A 15,213-nucleotide genomic window follows, 5' to 3' on the forward strand; every position below is an offset into this window, starting at 1 on the left:
TGCTTCAACAGCTATAACTTTTTTACTCATTTTTTGCTTTTATAGCTTCGTCTGATGCTTTTGGAATATTTTTGTCGCTTTATAATCATTTCTCTTTTGATTTAGCAAACTCGTTTTTGGTGTTTTTGGTAAAATGTATGTACTAGTAGGAAAACTAATGTTTTCATGCCAAGCATCCAGTGACACAAACTTGGAATAGGCAGAGGAGGAGGGTAGGCATCTTCCCTTTGGATTTCTCATTGAAGTTGCACATGCTGTGGTGAAATGTTAATGTTCTGCTCAGCTTATGCATTTCTTGGACTGACAAATACCCCAAAGCCGTTAATGTAGTGTAATGTCCCATGTTGAACTGCCTACATTTTCGGTGTGTTAACTTCCCACAGTCAACATTGCTTCTCATACCTTCTGCCGAAGACTGCACTGAGACAGTGTTCTGATGGTAAAATGACTGGTTGTTCACTGCGGCAGCTAACTGTGATATTTTTACCCCTGCTTCTATCATTCTACCTTCCGTACTTCTATACTCAAGTATTTCAGTTGTATGACTGTGATTGTGGGGACGGTGAGGACGAATACTAACCAGCAATATAATTTATTCAAAATGAGTCTGCGCAGATTGACTTGTTAAAGGGTGCACATAAATGAGGGCGGAGTCTGTGCAGATTGACTTGTTAAAGAGTGCATATGACTGAGGGTGCAGTCTGCGCAGATTGACTTGTTAAAGAGTGCAGATGAGTGAGGGCGGAGTCTGTGCAGATTGACTTGTTAAAGAGTGCAGATGACTGAGGGTGGAGTCTGTGCAGATTGACTTGTTAAAGAGTGCGTATGACTGAGGGTGGGGTCTGTGCAGATTGACTTGTTAAAGAGTGCAGATGAGTGAATGTGGAGTCGCCAGCTGGTCTTGTTGAAGAGCGCAGATGACTGAGGATGGAGTTCGCACAGCTGAGCTTGAGTGGAATTTGAATTATTTCTGGCTTTCTGGACCCGTGGTTAATCATTTCATGGTTGAAATGAAAGGTCGTCTGTCAATGACACTCGAGTAATGACATGGTAGGTGACATCACGGAGGAATTTCTCTTTCAAGATTTCATTTGATCCACTAATAGGGGTGATCAGTGATTTATCTGTGGAAGTGTGCAAAAGCCGTAGTAATGAGATCACGGTTTACAGCAGTGTCCCTCTCCGCACAGTGAACCTAGTCAGGCTGTGTGTCAGGGGATGTCTAAAAAGTGCTTTTTTCATGCATAAGATAGTGGACACAGCCTCGTACGCTTGCAGAGTGATCGACGGGCTTCGTGTTTTGGTGTCATAACTGTACATCTCTTCACCCTCCACCGAAGCAGATAGACATGTCTGCCCCTCGCTCTCTTCCTCTGTGTGAGCCATCGAAATCTCAGGGCCCTGGGTCACGTGACTCACCGAGTTCTGTTCTGTCTGGGTCTGCTATCTGAAGGCCTACGTTTCAGTCCCATTAGCTCCAGTGTCTGCGGGGAAGATTTTTCTGACTGTAGCAGAAGCGCTTTGGAGGTCAGGCCTGTTGCGCGGTCACCCATTTCTCTCTCACCATGTGTTGCTTTAGTCAGTGTTCTGATCGAATGTTATTTATGTGCCTTGCCGTCAGAACCAGAAGGCTAGTGACTCAGCGTGACTCATCGGGGCTGAATGATCATTGAGTCACCGTTTAACAAGACAACAACTTTGAAATGGGGTTTTGTTAAGTTTCTTATGAGGAGCTTCATCGTGGAAAGCCTCGTAGACACACCCACCTTCTCACGGTGTTTGCTGATTGGTGGACTGTGAATATGGGAAGTGTATATGTATATGTCACATCTCCCAGTAATGGTCTGTTATCACTGAGCATGTCTGTTTTATTAAGATTTTGTGAAAAATTGACTGGTGTGTGTGTATGCAGTCTGCTGTAATAAAAATGTCCTGAAATATCCCGTCCACTGCAATCCATCCCCTAGTTTCCCCTTCAATAAAACTGTCTCTTGGACAGCTTGAACATAAAATGCACTGTTGCAAGGTGCTTTGGCTGAAAGCCACTGGCAAATGATTACATTGCAACTGTAAATTGTAATCTCCACAAAACAGATGGCTAAGTCACCTAGAAATCAATTTCAGATGGTTGAACTGTCTATTATGCACCTATTGCATGCGTTCATGTGCTTGTATCTTTGTGTATATCAGCAGTGCAAGGTAGAAAATTTGATACACATTTTCCTGATGTTTCCAGCAATAACGTGTGGTGTGCCAGCTAGCTCTGGATTGGCTTTGAAAAGGTTGTAGGCAGGCTCTGGATGGGCTGTGGGCGGGCTTACGGTGGGATGTGGGCGGGCTCTGGATGGGGTCTGGGCAGACCCTAATGCGGCTGTGGGCGGGCTTACGGTGGGATGTGGGCGGGCTCACCTCAGGGTGTGGATGGATTCCTGTTGTGCTGTGGGTGGATGCTACGCTGCTCTGATCAGGCTCCCAGTTCTCTGGAGCGGGGATGATTGATGCCTCCCAGTTGCGGAGCCTCGACCTGGGAGGAGACAGAACGCATCATTCCCCAGGCACTGCCGCTGCTTCAAACCCTCCATTAGCCATCTGCAGCGAGGAGCCTGAGCTCGCTGCCTGAGCTCGCTGCCGGAGAAGGAGGAAATGCAAGCGCTCTGCACACTGCATCTTTGATCATTAGTTGAGGAGATGCATCGGGGCTGTAGTCAATACCAAATAAAGGTACTGACAATACAGCTTGTGAAATTATTACTCTTGTTATCTTACTATAACCGCTACGTACCATTTGCATGCAATCGGTGATTATGGCCAGGGGAGAAATTATTTGGCACTAAGATGAGAAAATGTGTCTTCTTTGAAGCTAACAAGGTGAAACAGTGCCATGGATTGTTGTGTATATATGATGTTATGGCTCTGACACTTTAAAAGGGGTTGAAAGTGTCTCTGCTAGGCAGAATAAATGTGTCAGATTGGCAGAGTGGTTGTAAGTCTGTAGAAAGCTGTCTGGTCCCCCCCCCCCCCCCTTCCCCAGCCAAGATGCATTTAGAGCTGAATAATTGATCTTGTTTTAATATACGTTACATTTTTCATAGTCACACCTTTGTAAATGCAGGCTCAGAAATGGCAGCCAGCTCTGGTTTGGCCCTTGAGGAGGAATAGTCTTGTTCAATGTTTTAGATTGAGGAGTATGGTGTTTCAGACTGACATTTGGTAGCCATTTTTTATTTTTATAAACAAAGAATCTGGGTAAGATACATGTTCACAGTGATACATCCAAGAAACAATACCAAATAAGTGAATAGATTCACAAATGTATGCATGCACACATGAACACACAAACACAGAAACACACACACACACACACACACACACACAGTGCCCACGGGCAGTGTGGTGATAGTAACGCGGGAGTGGGTGAATATGTGAGAAGGAGAAGGCTTGCTTCAGCCCAGCTGCACCACTGCTTACATTGCATGCCCCTAGGGTAATCTCAGCAATGTCTGGCAGAATGGAATGTGTGTGTGTGTACGTGCATGCGCGTGTGCACGTGTGTGTAAAACTATGGATCTATTCTTGTCAACTAGGGCTAAATTTGCACTTAGCCTTACCAGCGAAGCTGAACCAATGTTGTACCTAATTGTGAATTCTGAACTGCATTTGTACTGTATGCTTTTGCTCTGTTTGAAAGTCCTATTATTATGATTATGATGATTCTTATTCACTTACTATAGGGATGTACATGTAGAGGCAAAAAGAATTTAGAAATATTCTTAATGAAAAAAGACACTGTCTTCAAGTGCAAGTCCACACGTGTACACGTACACACGTACACACACACACACACACACACACACAGCCAGTCAACCATTCACTCTACTCAGCTCCGGCCCCTTTCCAGGTTCCTCCTGTGGCTGGGTACTGCAAGAGAGACAAATGGTGAAAATAATGAGGCCGATTTTTAATAATTCTGTAAAAAAGTGGAGTTCATACATACATTATACAATCAGGGGAACAAAAATGGAGCAGTGCGATCATGCATAATTAATTACATCTGAGAAAATAATGGAGACCTGCGGGGATTTTATCCAAAGAAGAAAAAAATAATAAATTCAGTAATTCATTGGGAGAAAAATGTTCCTTTTGCACATGCTGCTGTCTTTCATGTCCATTCCTAGATTGTGTTATTCCACATTACAAACCCTATAAACATTATACTTAGCTCCAATACTGTATAGCCAACCCCTAGCTCATTATAAACAACATGCCCAGCACCAGTTTCATTTAACCAACCCCTGTCTCATAAACATCATACCCAACTCAAATACTGTATAACCAACATCAAACTCAACTCTAATGCTGTGTAACCAACAGCATACTCAACTCTAATACTGTATGACCAACACCTGTCCCTTTATAAACATCATACCCAACTTCAGCACTGTGTAACAACCACTGCCATCATACCAAACCCCACAATTCCAAACCTCTTGTATACATTATACCAAACTTCATTATGAACCTCATACATAGCCCCAGTACTGTTCATCCAACACCTGGGTTACTGGAGCTTTGTTTTGGGCAGGTGTTTTGCTGAGCAGGGAAATGATGCGTTCACAGGTGGCATAGACCGGTCCTCAGAGAGCAGAGCTTTAGCCATCTGTATGAGCTGTGACATGCAAACATACCACTCCTTAACCCTGCTGCCCCGTCCCTTCAGCTGTAAGTCCCTGGCCAGCTGAACTCTCCCTGATCCTTTGGATGGGCCGGTCAGAGATCAGGCTCCCCTGGCTCTGGCAGCTCATCAGGCAGATGAGGCTTGCGGTCAGGAGAAGGCCCCTGTCGCTAAAGGCTAAAGGCTACTGATCGCTCTGCCTGCTGCTTTGCCCATTCTCTATGAATCTGAAGCACTTGATGAACTTTTCCTTCCTATCTGGGCCTGTATTTGTACGAAATATTTACTGGTAAAGCATCTGCTGTATAGTAACATTACCCATTAATTAGTGCAATGGGGGACTTGCTCCTCCACCCTGAACCTAGTGTTTTTACCTAGCCATAACACCTGATATGGTGTAGCTTCTTTTTTGTTTTCAGAGCCTGTTGTTCTTTTATCTTACTTGTATAGATTAGCTTATTAGGCTAGTTTTGTTTTTTGTTCATATAACTTTGTTTAATGGTAAATAGGGTAGGTGACAAGTTGTCAAGTCCATGTCTGGTCTTGAGACTGTACTTTTCCTCTTGAGTGAATTATTATATATTATCCCTGGTCTTTGCCCTTGTGTTTGCGTTGTAAATCGCTCTGGATAAGAGTATCTGCTAAATGTCGGTATACATGCAGTTTACTGTGTTTGAGCAACCATTTTTGCATGTGTGTGTGTTTGTTTGTGCATGTGTGCTCCTGTGTGAATGAATGTGTATGTATTTGTTTGTGAAAGTGTGTTTGTGTGTGTGTGTGTGTGAGAGAGAGAGAGAGAGAGAGAGAGAGAGAGAGCGAGAGAAAGAGAGAGATCAAGAATCATCCTGAAAATTAAAATGGATTGACAGTGCAGAATGATGTATGTATGCATACATATATAATGTGCAAAGGTTATCAACATGATTCTTAGCTGCCTTTAAACTTAGCTAGCCCTGCAAAACGTCTTATTTTTTCAACATTTGGACAGCTTTGAATGAAGTGGTGGGGATCTTTGAAGAACTATTTGTTTTTTCTAGCACATCACCATTTTTTGGTGAAATGGGTGATTTTCTTTCTGTTCTGGCAATGAATACTGCTGAGTAGCTCCTTTAATGATGCACAGTGCCCTCTTTGCCTTGTCGTTTTTGGCTGCTGTAGGACCTCCTGTCCTGTGGGAGGGGCTGTGGGCGGGGAGGCAAAGGCCATGGCTGTGGTTGTTGTGGCACTGTGTGTGCTTCCTCAGGTGGGCTGGCTAGGACCTCCTGTCCTGTGGGAGGGGCTTTGGGCGAACAGGCAAAGGCCGAGGCTGTGGTTGTTGTGGCACTGTGTGTGTGCTTCCTCAGGTGGGCTGGCAGCTGAAGAACCTGGTCAACGCTCTTCGGGAGGACCCGAATGGAGTCATCCTAACGTTGAAGAAGAGGCCGCAGAACACCCTGACCTCTGCTCCCGCCTTACTGAAGAACGTGCGCTGGAAACCCCTCGCTCTCCAGGTAACTCCAACCCTGCCAACCCCTCTCCCAACCCCACCCCCCTTCAAGCCCTACTTCATCATCTCATTGCTCCATTGTCCATGAGCCCTTCACACCAGCTCAACCTGGCCTGGTTGAGGACATCATTAATTTGTCCATCACGGCCGTTGAGATGGAGTCGCGGCGACAAATACTCACTGGACACCCTCATGATTCAGATCTAAAGCAAAGCCCCACAGAACAAAGTCCTGTAGCAGGTGTTTGGAGTAAAGACATTTTGTCAAAGTAGGGTGCAGTAGCTTTAATCCCTTCATCCCCAGCTCACTGAACTTTGCATTGAATGGAAGGTGTAGACTCCTCAGAGTTCTTCTGGTTGGTTCAGCCAGTGTCCTACCGGGAAATGTAAAGAATTAATTAAAAATAATTGGCCCGGCACCTCAATCTAAAAATCAATCTTGCTACAATAATCTTAATTATTGTAGAGGACAATAATCATGAGGAAGGAAAGGTAGAGGCTAGAATATGGGGTCACCATTAATTGTTTAGTAATGCTACAGGGAAGGAGATATGTGTAGGGGGATATCTATTTGGACAGCTTCCCTGGAGAAAGCTCTTATCTGACTGTAGGTGTTATGGCATAATAGCGCTGTTGAATTAATATTTTACTGTAGCTGAGCAGCATTTGCACTATGTTCAGTAGGTGCAGAAGAAATGGAAGCAATTGTGGTATAAGGTTACCATGTCTTATAAACAGTTTTGTGCTATATATTCTTCAAATAGAAAAAAAGAAAAATGACCACACTCTCGTATGAAATATATGAAATGCATATGCATTTCAAGTGCATTTTGAAATAATGTAAACATAAACATAAAGTATAGTATGAAAGACAAGATACATTTCCAGTAATATATTTGATATATTTAAAGTAAATTTCCTTTCATGCCACTAATTGGTGTCATTTGTTCATAAAGACAACTCCTCTCTGGATGTGTAGTAGCTGTATGTACTGTACCATGACGGTCTCATATATGAAGTCACATTTGTAATGATCACAGGATTTCATCACAGCTGGTCATGTCCACTTTAGATACAACTCCCCTGTTTCTAAAGCCCTACCCCCTTTTCCCTCCCATCCTATTCACCCTGGTTGAAAAAGAACTGGACGTGGATGGGCACCCAGTCCACAACGGAGCATTCTTTCAAGGGCAGCATCGATTTCCTGCCCATTCTGAGTTTCTCCCCTAATGCAAGAAGATTCTGCGGTGTGTTCTGCATATGAAATGCGGACATTCTTAGAATTTCTGCTACTCGTCACTGGAGCAAAGGCCAGATCCGTGGAGCTAAAATTTTGGTGTCCCATACAAGATGGGGTCCACGGGAAATGCTTCACAGGAAGATCGCTGAATCTCAACATAGCCTTCATCCTATCTGCACTTTGAGGGAGGCAGGGGGGGCAGGGACTGCATGGAGAATGGGTTCGGAGAGGAGGGGTTGGCGTGGGGGAGGGGGAGAAGGAGGAGGAGGTTGGAGAGGGGTTGGGGGTGTGGGCTGACGTCAGAGAGCTCCCTTGCGGATCGCTTGGGGAGCCCTGGATCACACAGCTGTTATTTTTAGAAGCGCATTAGACTAATTCATTTTCATACGGTATGCCTTCCTTGATCTCGCTGAGTTGTCTCTCTCGCTCTCGCTTCCTTTATGTTTCTCTTTCTCTTTGTCTAGGTCCATTTCTGACGCTTCAGCCCAGCAATTCCGTGGCTTCTTGGCTTATTAGAAGCTCAATATTTGAGATTTTGTCTGCTTGTGTCAGAGCACGCATGTAGTGAACCGTGCCGAGACACAGCCGGCATTTAAAACAGCACAGCGTACTGGTTTTGTGCACTGTCTGCTTCACATCGGGATTAAACGCTTGTCTCTGGGATTCTTTATTGCCGTACCGCCGACAGTGCTCCGGTGTGCTGAGCCAGCTCTCGGTGCACTTAAATCATTGCGCTCAATGCAGTTCTATCCAGCGGAGGCTTCTGGAAAGAGCTCTCTGTGCCCGGCTTTGCATGGGGACGAGCAGAACGGAGAGCAGGCAGCCACCTGCTCGGGACTGCGCGCAGCTGAAGTGCCTCATAGCGGTGCCAATCACATTCCAGCAGCAAACAACCACAACAATAAAATGAGGAAGATGCTACAGATCACTCTGCAACAATGGCAGCCATAATCCCGAGGCAGCGTCAGAACAACAGTTCTGTGAAACTGTGTTTCTGTTTCTCTCGCTGTGCAGCCTGCTCAGGGGTGTCCAAATCGTGCATAGTGAATACTGTGGAGAGTATGCACAAGCAGACTCCAGCCTGTAGAGAGAATGATGTGCGTGTGTGTGGGTGCGTGCTGTGTGTGTGTGTGTGTGTACTCTATATGTGTGTATGTGGGTGTGTGGGTGTGTGCTGTATGTGTGTGTATTTGTGTGTGTGTGGGTGTGTGTTTGTGAGTGTTTGTGTGTGTATGTGTGTGTATTTGTTTATGTTCTGTTTGTGTATGTTGTGTGTGTGTGTGTGTGTGTTAATGTGTGTGTGTGCGCATATGAAGTGGCAGAACCTGGCAGTCGTGTGATATAAAGCAGCAGTCTGTTTGCTCCCACAGGCCTGGGGAGGGTTTTTTTTCTTTCACACCCATCCCTGACCTCCACAACCTGCCATACGTGACTGTAATCCATAATCTGCTGTGCTACAGTACCCGCCAGTTATTTCTGTACCCTCTGATGCTTATTTCATAAGATGATTTCCGCACTATTTTCTATGTTGAGCGATTTTGACTGAAGGGCTCTTGTTCGCAGTGAGTAGTCTGACCTAAAAAAAAGTGAAAAAGCTTCTCAAAATGTTCCAGTAAAAGCGTTCTGATTTCATCCAGCTTTTTACACACCCTGTGAAGCTGTGTTCTGTATTTGGGCTGGGTACCACAAGGAGGTTCCTTGCTGAAGTGTGGTGCAGTGTTGGTCAAGTGTGTTCAGATTTGTCATGCAGTTGTGCAAAACAATGGTGTGTTTTTATATGAAGTGTTGTTTAAGGCATTGCAGGTTCCAGCACATGTTTTGCTGCGGTATTTGTTTGTAGCAGGGAACTGCCCAGGTTTTGAAATGAGCTGGACTGTGTTCCAGTTCCTCAGGGGTGATTTGAGCGTACAGACGGATCGTTGTACTCAGCTGCTCTGTGAAATTAAACTTCTTGCAACACAGCTCACCGGGAGTAGGCACAATAATGATTTTGTTTTGCCATACACACCAGAGCCAGACAGTTTTTGTTATTATTAAAAGGACAGCAGACAGACTGTCCCCTTGTTTGGCTTTATTCAGATGGGAGGAACGCAGAGATGGTAAGAGATAGAGAAAGGATAATAGGTCAGAAGGTGCATGTGGCTCGAGAGACGGCCAACCTACGAACCCCACCTCACGTCTCATCAGGGCAAAACAGTTTTACATGACCGAGGACAGACGGTCTTAAATCTTTCACTGAACATTTCATGAGGATCTTTTGATTTAAAATCTGTAAATGAGCTGATATGATTTAAATGTGTTCTTAGTAAGCTGATTCCTTCACTGTGTAAAGCAGATATGATTATATGGCAAATAAACTAGTGGTCCTTTGTTATGTATTTACTTACTTATCACTTATCTTTATATTACATACGCCTACATAATTAACAAATACCTGGAGCCATACCACTCAGTACCCTTCTCATGATGGGCTGCAAAGTTGGGCTTTGTTAATACTTGGGTGGAGGACTGTATGGCAAAACAGTTGCTGCCGCCCTATTTTAGAATAAGGCAAAAGAGATTTAAGTAATGATTCTACTCTTTCAAATTCATAAGATGTGTGTGCTCTGATATAAGTTTTGCACTGAATTTCCAGTGCATCACCTGTTGCTGAACCTATGAGATGACTAATGTTCACATTTTGACGTCGTGCCAGTCGTTAATGCAGGACAGTAAACCTCATGTAAATGTTGCCATGGCGATTTGGCAGGATGTAGTTTTATTATTTTGGAAAGGCGCATGGTACTGTACAAGCATGGATGGGGAGGGGGAGGACTCACCGTCTCATTAATTTACCTGCGCTGGGTAAACAGACAGGAGGGGGAAGCACGTTCAGGGTCACCCCATCCATCCTTCATGTTGCTTCTTAAAAAATGATGCTTTGTCCCTCCTTTACGGAATGAAGGCAAATGCTGAAAGATTTGAGCTAGACGGAAGGTTCCGGAGTTGAGCTGTGCGGTATTCAACGGCGGCGGCGGCGGAGCTTTCCGTCGCCGCCTCATTTATATCCAGTTAGCCGTCGGCTGCTACTGCTAGCATGCGAGCGCAGCATAAGAAAACAAAAGTTTGTGTGCAGCAGAATACAGTACGTCTCTGAGGAAACGCTTCTAATGAAGACACTCAATTCTAGCACTGGAGGGCAGAGCTTCCAGTAAACCCCAGCAATTACAGAATCTTTAACCACGTCTTTAATCACTTTAATATTACAACCCATTGAACCAATTAAACGGCATCTGAACGTTGATCAAAGCTGTAAAAGACAACTGCTGCTTCCCCACACTGCGAAGCAGAGGCTGGTGCCTGGGGGTTCTGATCTTCTAAAAGTTTTGATCAGGGTTGATGGGGACTGAACATTGTCCATTTTGCTTGTGATGGTGGGGCTGAGTGTGGGCTGGCACTGACTGATCGCACATGGTAGGGCCACCCTTTTTGGGGTTCATAAAGCCTCGTTTTCCCCTCAGTAGACTTTGCATGTGCTGTAAGCGGCTCACTGATTTGAATCTATCAAAGTGCTTTGCTGTTGAGATGAAAGAATTTAGCTGTGAGATTGACGGAATGTGGTCAAACCCCCATTGACTATGGGGTTTATGAAGCCTTATCTCTAGTACCTTTGCACTCTACCGCTGCAGTCATCCTTTCATGACAATAAAAAAGAAGTTGGTTATGAATCCTTTGCTATAAGTGCTGTTTTGTGGAGGTGAAATTGCATTGCTCTGCATGCTGTGATCCTGACCTTCTCGCTCCCGTGGTGGTGTGTAATCTTACTGTCGGAGCTGAGCTGAGCTCAACGCTCTGCGTCCCACCCGAGACAGCCAGCCTGTCGCTGTAATTAGCAAATTACTGTTTTCTCTCAATCCCAGTCATAATCCCGAGCAGGCCTGGGAAGACTGCCTTCTCCCACAACCTCTTCCTCTCTACAGAGCCAGCATTCCCAGTGCTGTATCCATTAAAACTAGCCCTGAGTGATATCAGGATTTTGCTTAACAGGAAAGCCAGGCTTTGTAGGAAGGAGCATCCGGTGCAGGCTCCAGTAGGGGAGCACGGGGCCAAATGTAACATGGGGCAAAATGTAACACTCACGCTGATACTTTCTAAGTGGCGCTTGATTGACGTATTTCAGGCAGTGTTGTCTCAATTGAGCTATTTTTTTATTGTGTGGGGGAAATGGCTTTGGGCAGCTTTTCATAATTTGGACAATTTTTTGTTATGTTGGGTGTTTTTTTTTTTCCTCTTTCAGCAAGTCGTTCACATTCATTGGCGCTGGTGCAGTTTCTTCCTCCTCTGCCTATTCCTCTGGTGTCATTGCAACTGAAGCTTGGCTGTGTTTGTTTGCATAAATTTGGTGGCTATCTCTAACCTTTACTGTTACATTGACCGCCATGTCTTCTGTGTTTTAACGCACGATACGGTGCATGGAAAAGATGGAGGTGCATTACTGAATGCAAAACCTTGGTGCTGTTCACTACAATGTCTCCTGTTTGGGCTACAAAGTTTGAAAGCCCGTAATGGGCTAGAAATGAGCAGCCTATGTGTCTATGCTGCTTAAACTGAACTGAACTTTCTGCTGAAACTGAACTTGAACTTTGTGTGTGAAAGTGATATATATAGACCAGGGCCGGATTAAGACTATGTGGGCCCCAAGGCTATGACAGCCTTTAGCGCCATCCCCCCAAAAAATAAAATTTAATAAATAGATAAATATAACTTTTTAAAAACATGATAGCACAGAAAAGCATAAGTGCTAGGTTTAGGCCTAATTTACTTTCATGTGGTGAAATCAACAACAGCTCAACAACAGAATTATTGCTGCCATCAGACAACTGCACAACAGAGGAACGATAGCCTACTGAACATGAATGCTCATGTGGCCTATTGAATCAATACACAGCCAATATGTAAGCCTACTGCTATTCACCAAACAGCTCACACGTGAATAACACATCAATTACAGATTGCAGTCAGTTTCAACTAAAGAATATCTTCAGCAGCACAATGATATACCATAAGAATCCGCAGGGAGTCAAATCCAAAAAAACAAAGGACAGCAGCCATAAGCATAGGCCTACACAGTGGAGGAGTCACCTGCTTATGGGTTCAATGTAGTCTGATAGGCCTAATAATCTAAATAATATGTCACACTAACATTCCAAGTAAGTCAGGGCTTTAATGAAACAAGAGAGAGGCAGCCTACCTATTTAGAAGCTCTTCTTTCTTGCTTTTCAAGCTGAGGAGTGATGTAATGATATCACTGAAATCCAAGTCGCTTAACAAGTCACTTTCTAAGGATTTGCGAGTGAGACTGCTCAGCTTTTTCTCGTCCCATGGAGATCTCATTTTGTTCTTTATCGGTGACAGTTTAGAAAATTAACACTCCCCAGATGCGTTAGTCACAGGCAAAGTTAAATAGATTGTCAAGGCAATGTCAACATTCAGTAAAACGCACGTAACATTCCTTTTTCCTTATGAGCTATAAAAGTTCCCTTGTGCCTTGTTGCGGCTTACTTATGGCTGACGGCTAACTAGCTAGCATGAGCTAAATTTGAGCAGGGAATTGTGTGTGTATGTGAGTGCGTGTGTGTGTGTGCGCGCAATGTGCTATCTAGCTTAAAAAAAAAAAAAAAAACTATGAATGCATGGGATTGCAGAAGCTGAAATGTATGATAAAGAACACTTGTTTTACATTAAACATCAGCACTGAGCTAACTAAGCAGTTTGGTGAAAATATGTGCAATATTTATTCAATCTAGCAAGTGTCCACTTTACTGTGTTGTAAGACAATATTCGCTATGATTTTGCTACGACAGTATAGCTGTAGTTTTGAAGCAAATTATAGAGTAGGTGGCTAGCTTGCTATCAATGATAGACAACATTCTAGATCAAATTTAATTCTAATACTAAGGTATGTGATTGACAGTGAACCTAGCATACAGCTGACTTTCCACTTGACTAGAGCGAAAGGGCCTAGAATGAGTGTCTGGTTGCTAGGTACCTACAGGTTGGGGTATTTACTGGAATCACTGGCTTCACTGCTGCTGCTCAGAATTGGACTCACCCTCTACCACCCCAGCACCACCTGTTGTTTGGATCTGCATCTAGATACTGGGGGGGGTCCTGGTATCCCTCCTGTTTAGTAGGGGAGATGTATAGTACTCCCTGTTAGATACTCAAACTTAGGTAATGCACACTGGTGTGTGCACTAATACCTGAAGATCCATTCAGCGGCACACCAAAAATGTATGTTATTATTAATTTGAATACATGAGTTATGTATGTTAACCAGAAATCATGTTGGTTTTTTTTTTCCCCACTCACGGGGTAAGAAACTTTTCACACCTGGTACTTTTGGTCAAATTGCTAGTGAATGGTATGTCCCAGAAATGTAATGGTATGTAATCATAGTCAAGGAATGTAGGTTGTTTGTGTTAAAAATGATTCATTTACTGTAGCTCTAGTAATATTTTCAGAATTTAGTCAAAGGTGAAAACTGTTATTTCCCTGATCTTCCCTACTCTGCCTGTAGCGTTATGTGTTGTATGCACACTACATTCTGGTGTGCACTTTGGGCCTCTGCAACATGAAATGAAATGAGTTTGCATCACATGATTGCGAATCCCCAATGTTTCAGAATGTTTATACTGACATTCATGAAGAATATATGGTGGTTCTGTATATATTATTATACAAATTAAAAAAAACAAAACATTTGGCCAATAGTGAAATGCCACATTTGTTTGCTGAATACTCACTAATGCCTCATTTGTATGCACATCTTTGTTTCTTTTGAGCAATTGTTTGCCTTGTTAAGTTTTAAAATAAATTATATATGACAATGAGATACCTTTATAAAATCATGGAGCAAGATATAAAAACTACATTTTTCTTTTTATAGCTGTTTTTCCTGTTTCCTCTTCAGTTTGGAAAGCCCAATCACGATCATGCTGTAATGCTCATCTTAATCTCTGATGTTGATTTGGGTAGGCCGCTAAAACCCCAGCTGTCTAAAACCCTCGCTCCCTGGGCAATGCAGTGATTTGAAACCAGACGATATCTTTACAGGATGATGCCAGCCTGACATTAAATTTTTTACTGTGTTGGAAGAGCAAATGAGATTGTTACTGATACTGAACCTATTACATATTACAACCTAAGGTCTGAACTGTGTACTAGAAAATCACAGTCACTTTAAAAATCCTCATAGGCTTCTATGAAATGTATTTTTGGCTCACATGTTCATTCATATTAATGTGAGATGTGTTGTCAGGGAAGCAGAACTCACACTCTGAAGTGCTATTGGTTTAGATTGGCTCAAGCATATGTTTGTGACCTCTTCCTACTGATAGATAGCGTACCCATGGCTCTGTTGGTGAAATAGCCTGTATTTAATCAAAGAACTGAACAAATTCATTTTCAGATATCACTTGTCGTTGAACTCTGGTTCCCTGGTATATCTAGTGTTGACATTTTCAGCGTCATCTCTGCTTGCAAGGCTAACCAGTTGCCATCCGATTTGTGGTTGCCAAGAGACCTTTTGCCGAGTGTTTCCTGGTTGCTAAGTACCTGTGCACAGTTATTAAGGGCGGATGTCACTTCTGTCACAACCCTTTATCTGTTTTGGAGGGGGAGGGGTGGGTGGTGAGGAGAGGGGGAGTTCCAAGGAAAAATGTATTTTTCCTGAAATATATTTCTTGCTGCGTTTGTGTTCCTGAATATCTGTGCTCATTAGCATGGAAATGAAGGAGCTCCAGGCCTGGAGGGAGAATGGCAGCATCCTCTTTGG

At 43.6% G+C, this 15,213-nt stretch overlaps 1 protein-coding gene across 4 annotated transcripts in view; it reads left to right on the forward strand.

Moving 5' to 3' along the window:
• The window catches only part of LOC118224015 (connector enhancer of kinase suppressor of ras 2-like), an 83,135-nt gene that overhangs the window by 42,956 nt on the left and 24,966 nt on the right, over positions 1-15,213 (forward strand). For 2 of the 4 annotated variants that reach the window (XM_035411162.1, XM_035411163.1), the window contains exon 9: positions 6,016-6,162. The exons of the other annotated variants lie outside the window; for them this stretch is intronic. In XM_035411162.1, the coding sequence (XP_035267053.1) occupies positions 6,016-6,162 (147 nt within the window). The remainder of the gene's footprint in view (positions 1-6,015; positions 6,163-15,213) is intronic. 4 annotated transcript variants of the gene reach the window in all.

This window comes from Anguilla anguilla, chromosome 3 (assembly GCF_013347855.1).
Source record: "Anguilla anguilla isolate fAngAng1 chromosome 3, fAngAng1.pri, whole genome shotgun sequence".
NCBI lineage: Eukaryota > Metazoa > Chordata > Actinopteri > Anguilliformes > Anguillidae > Anguilla > Anguilla anguilla.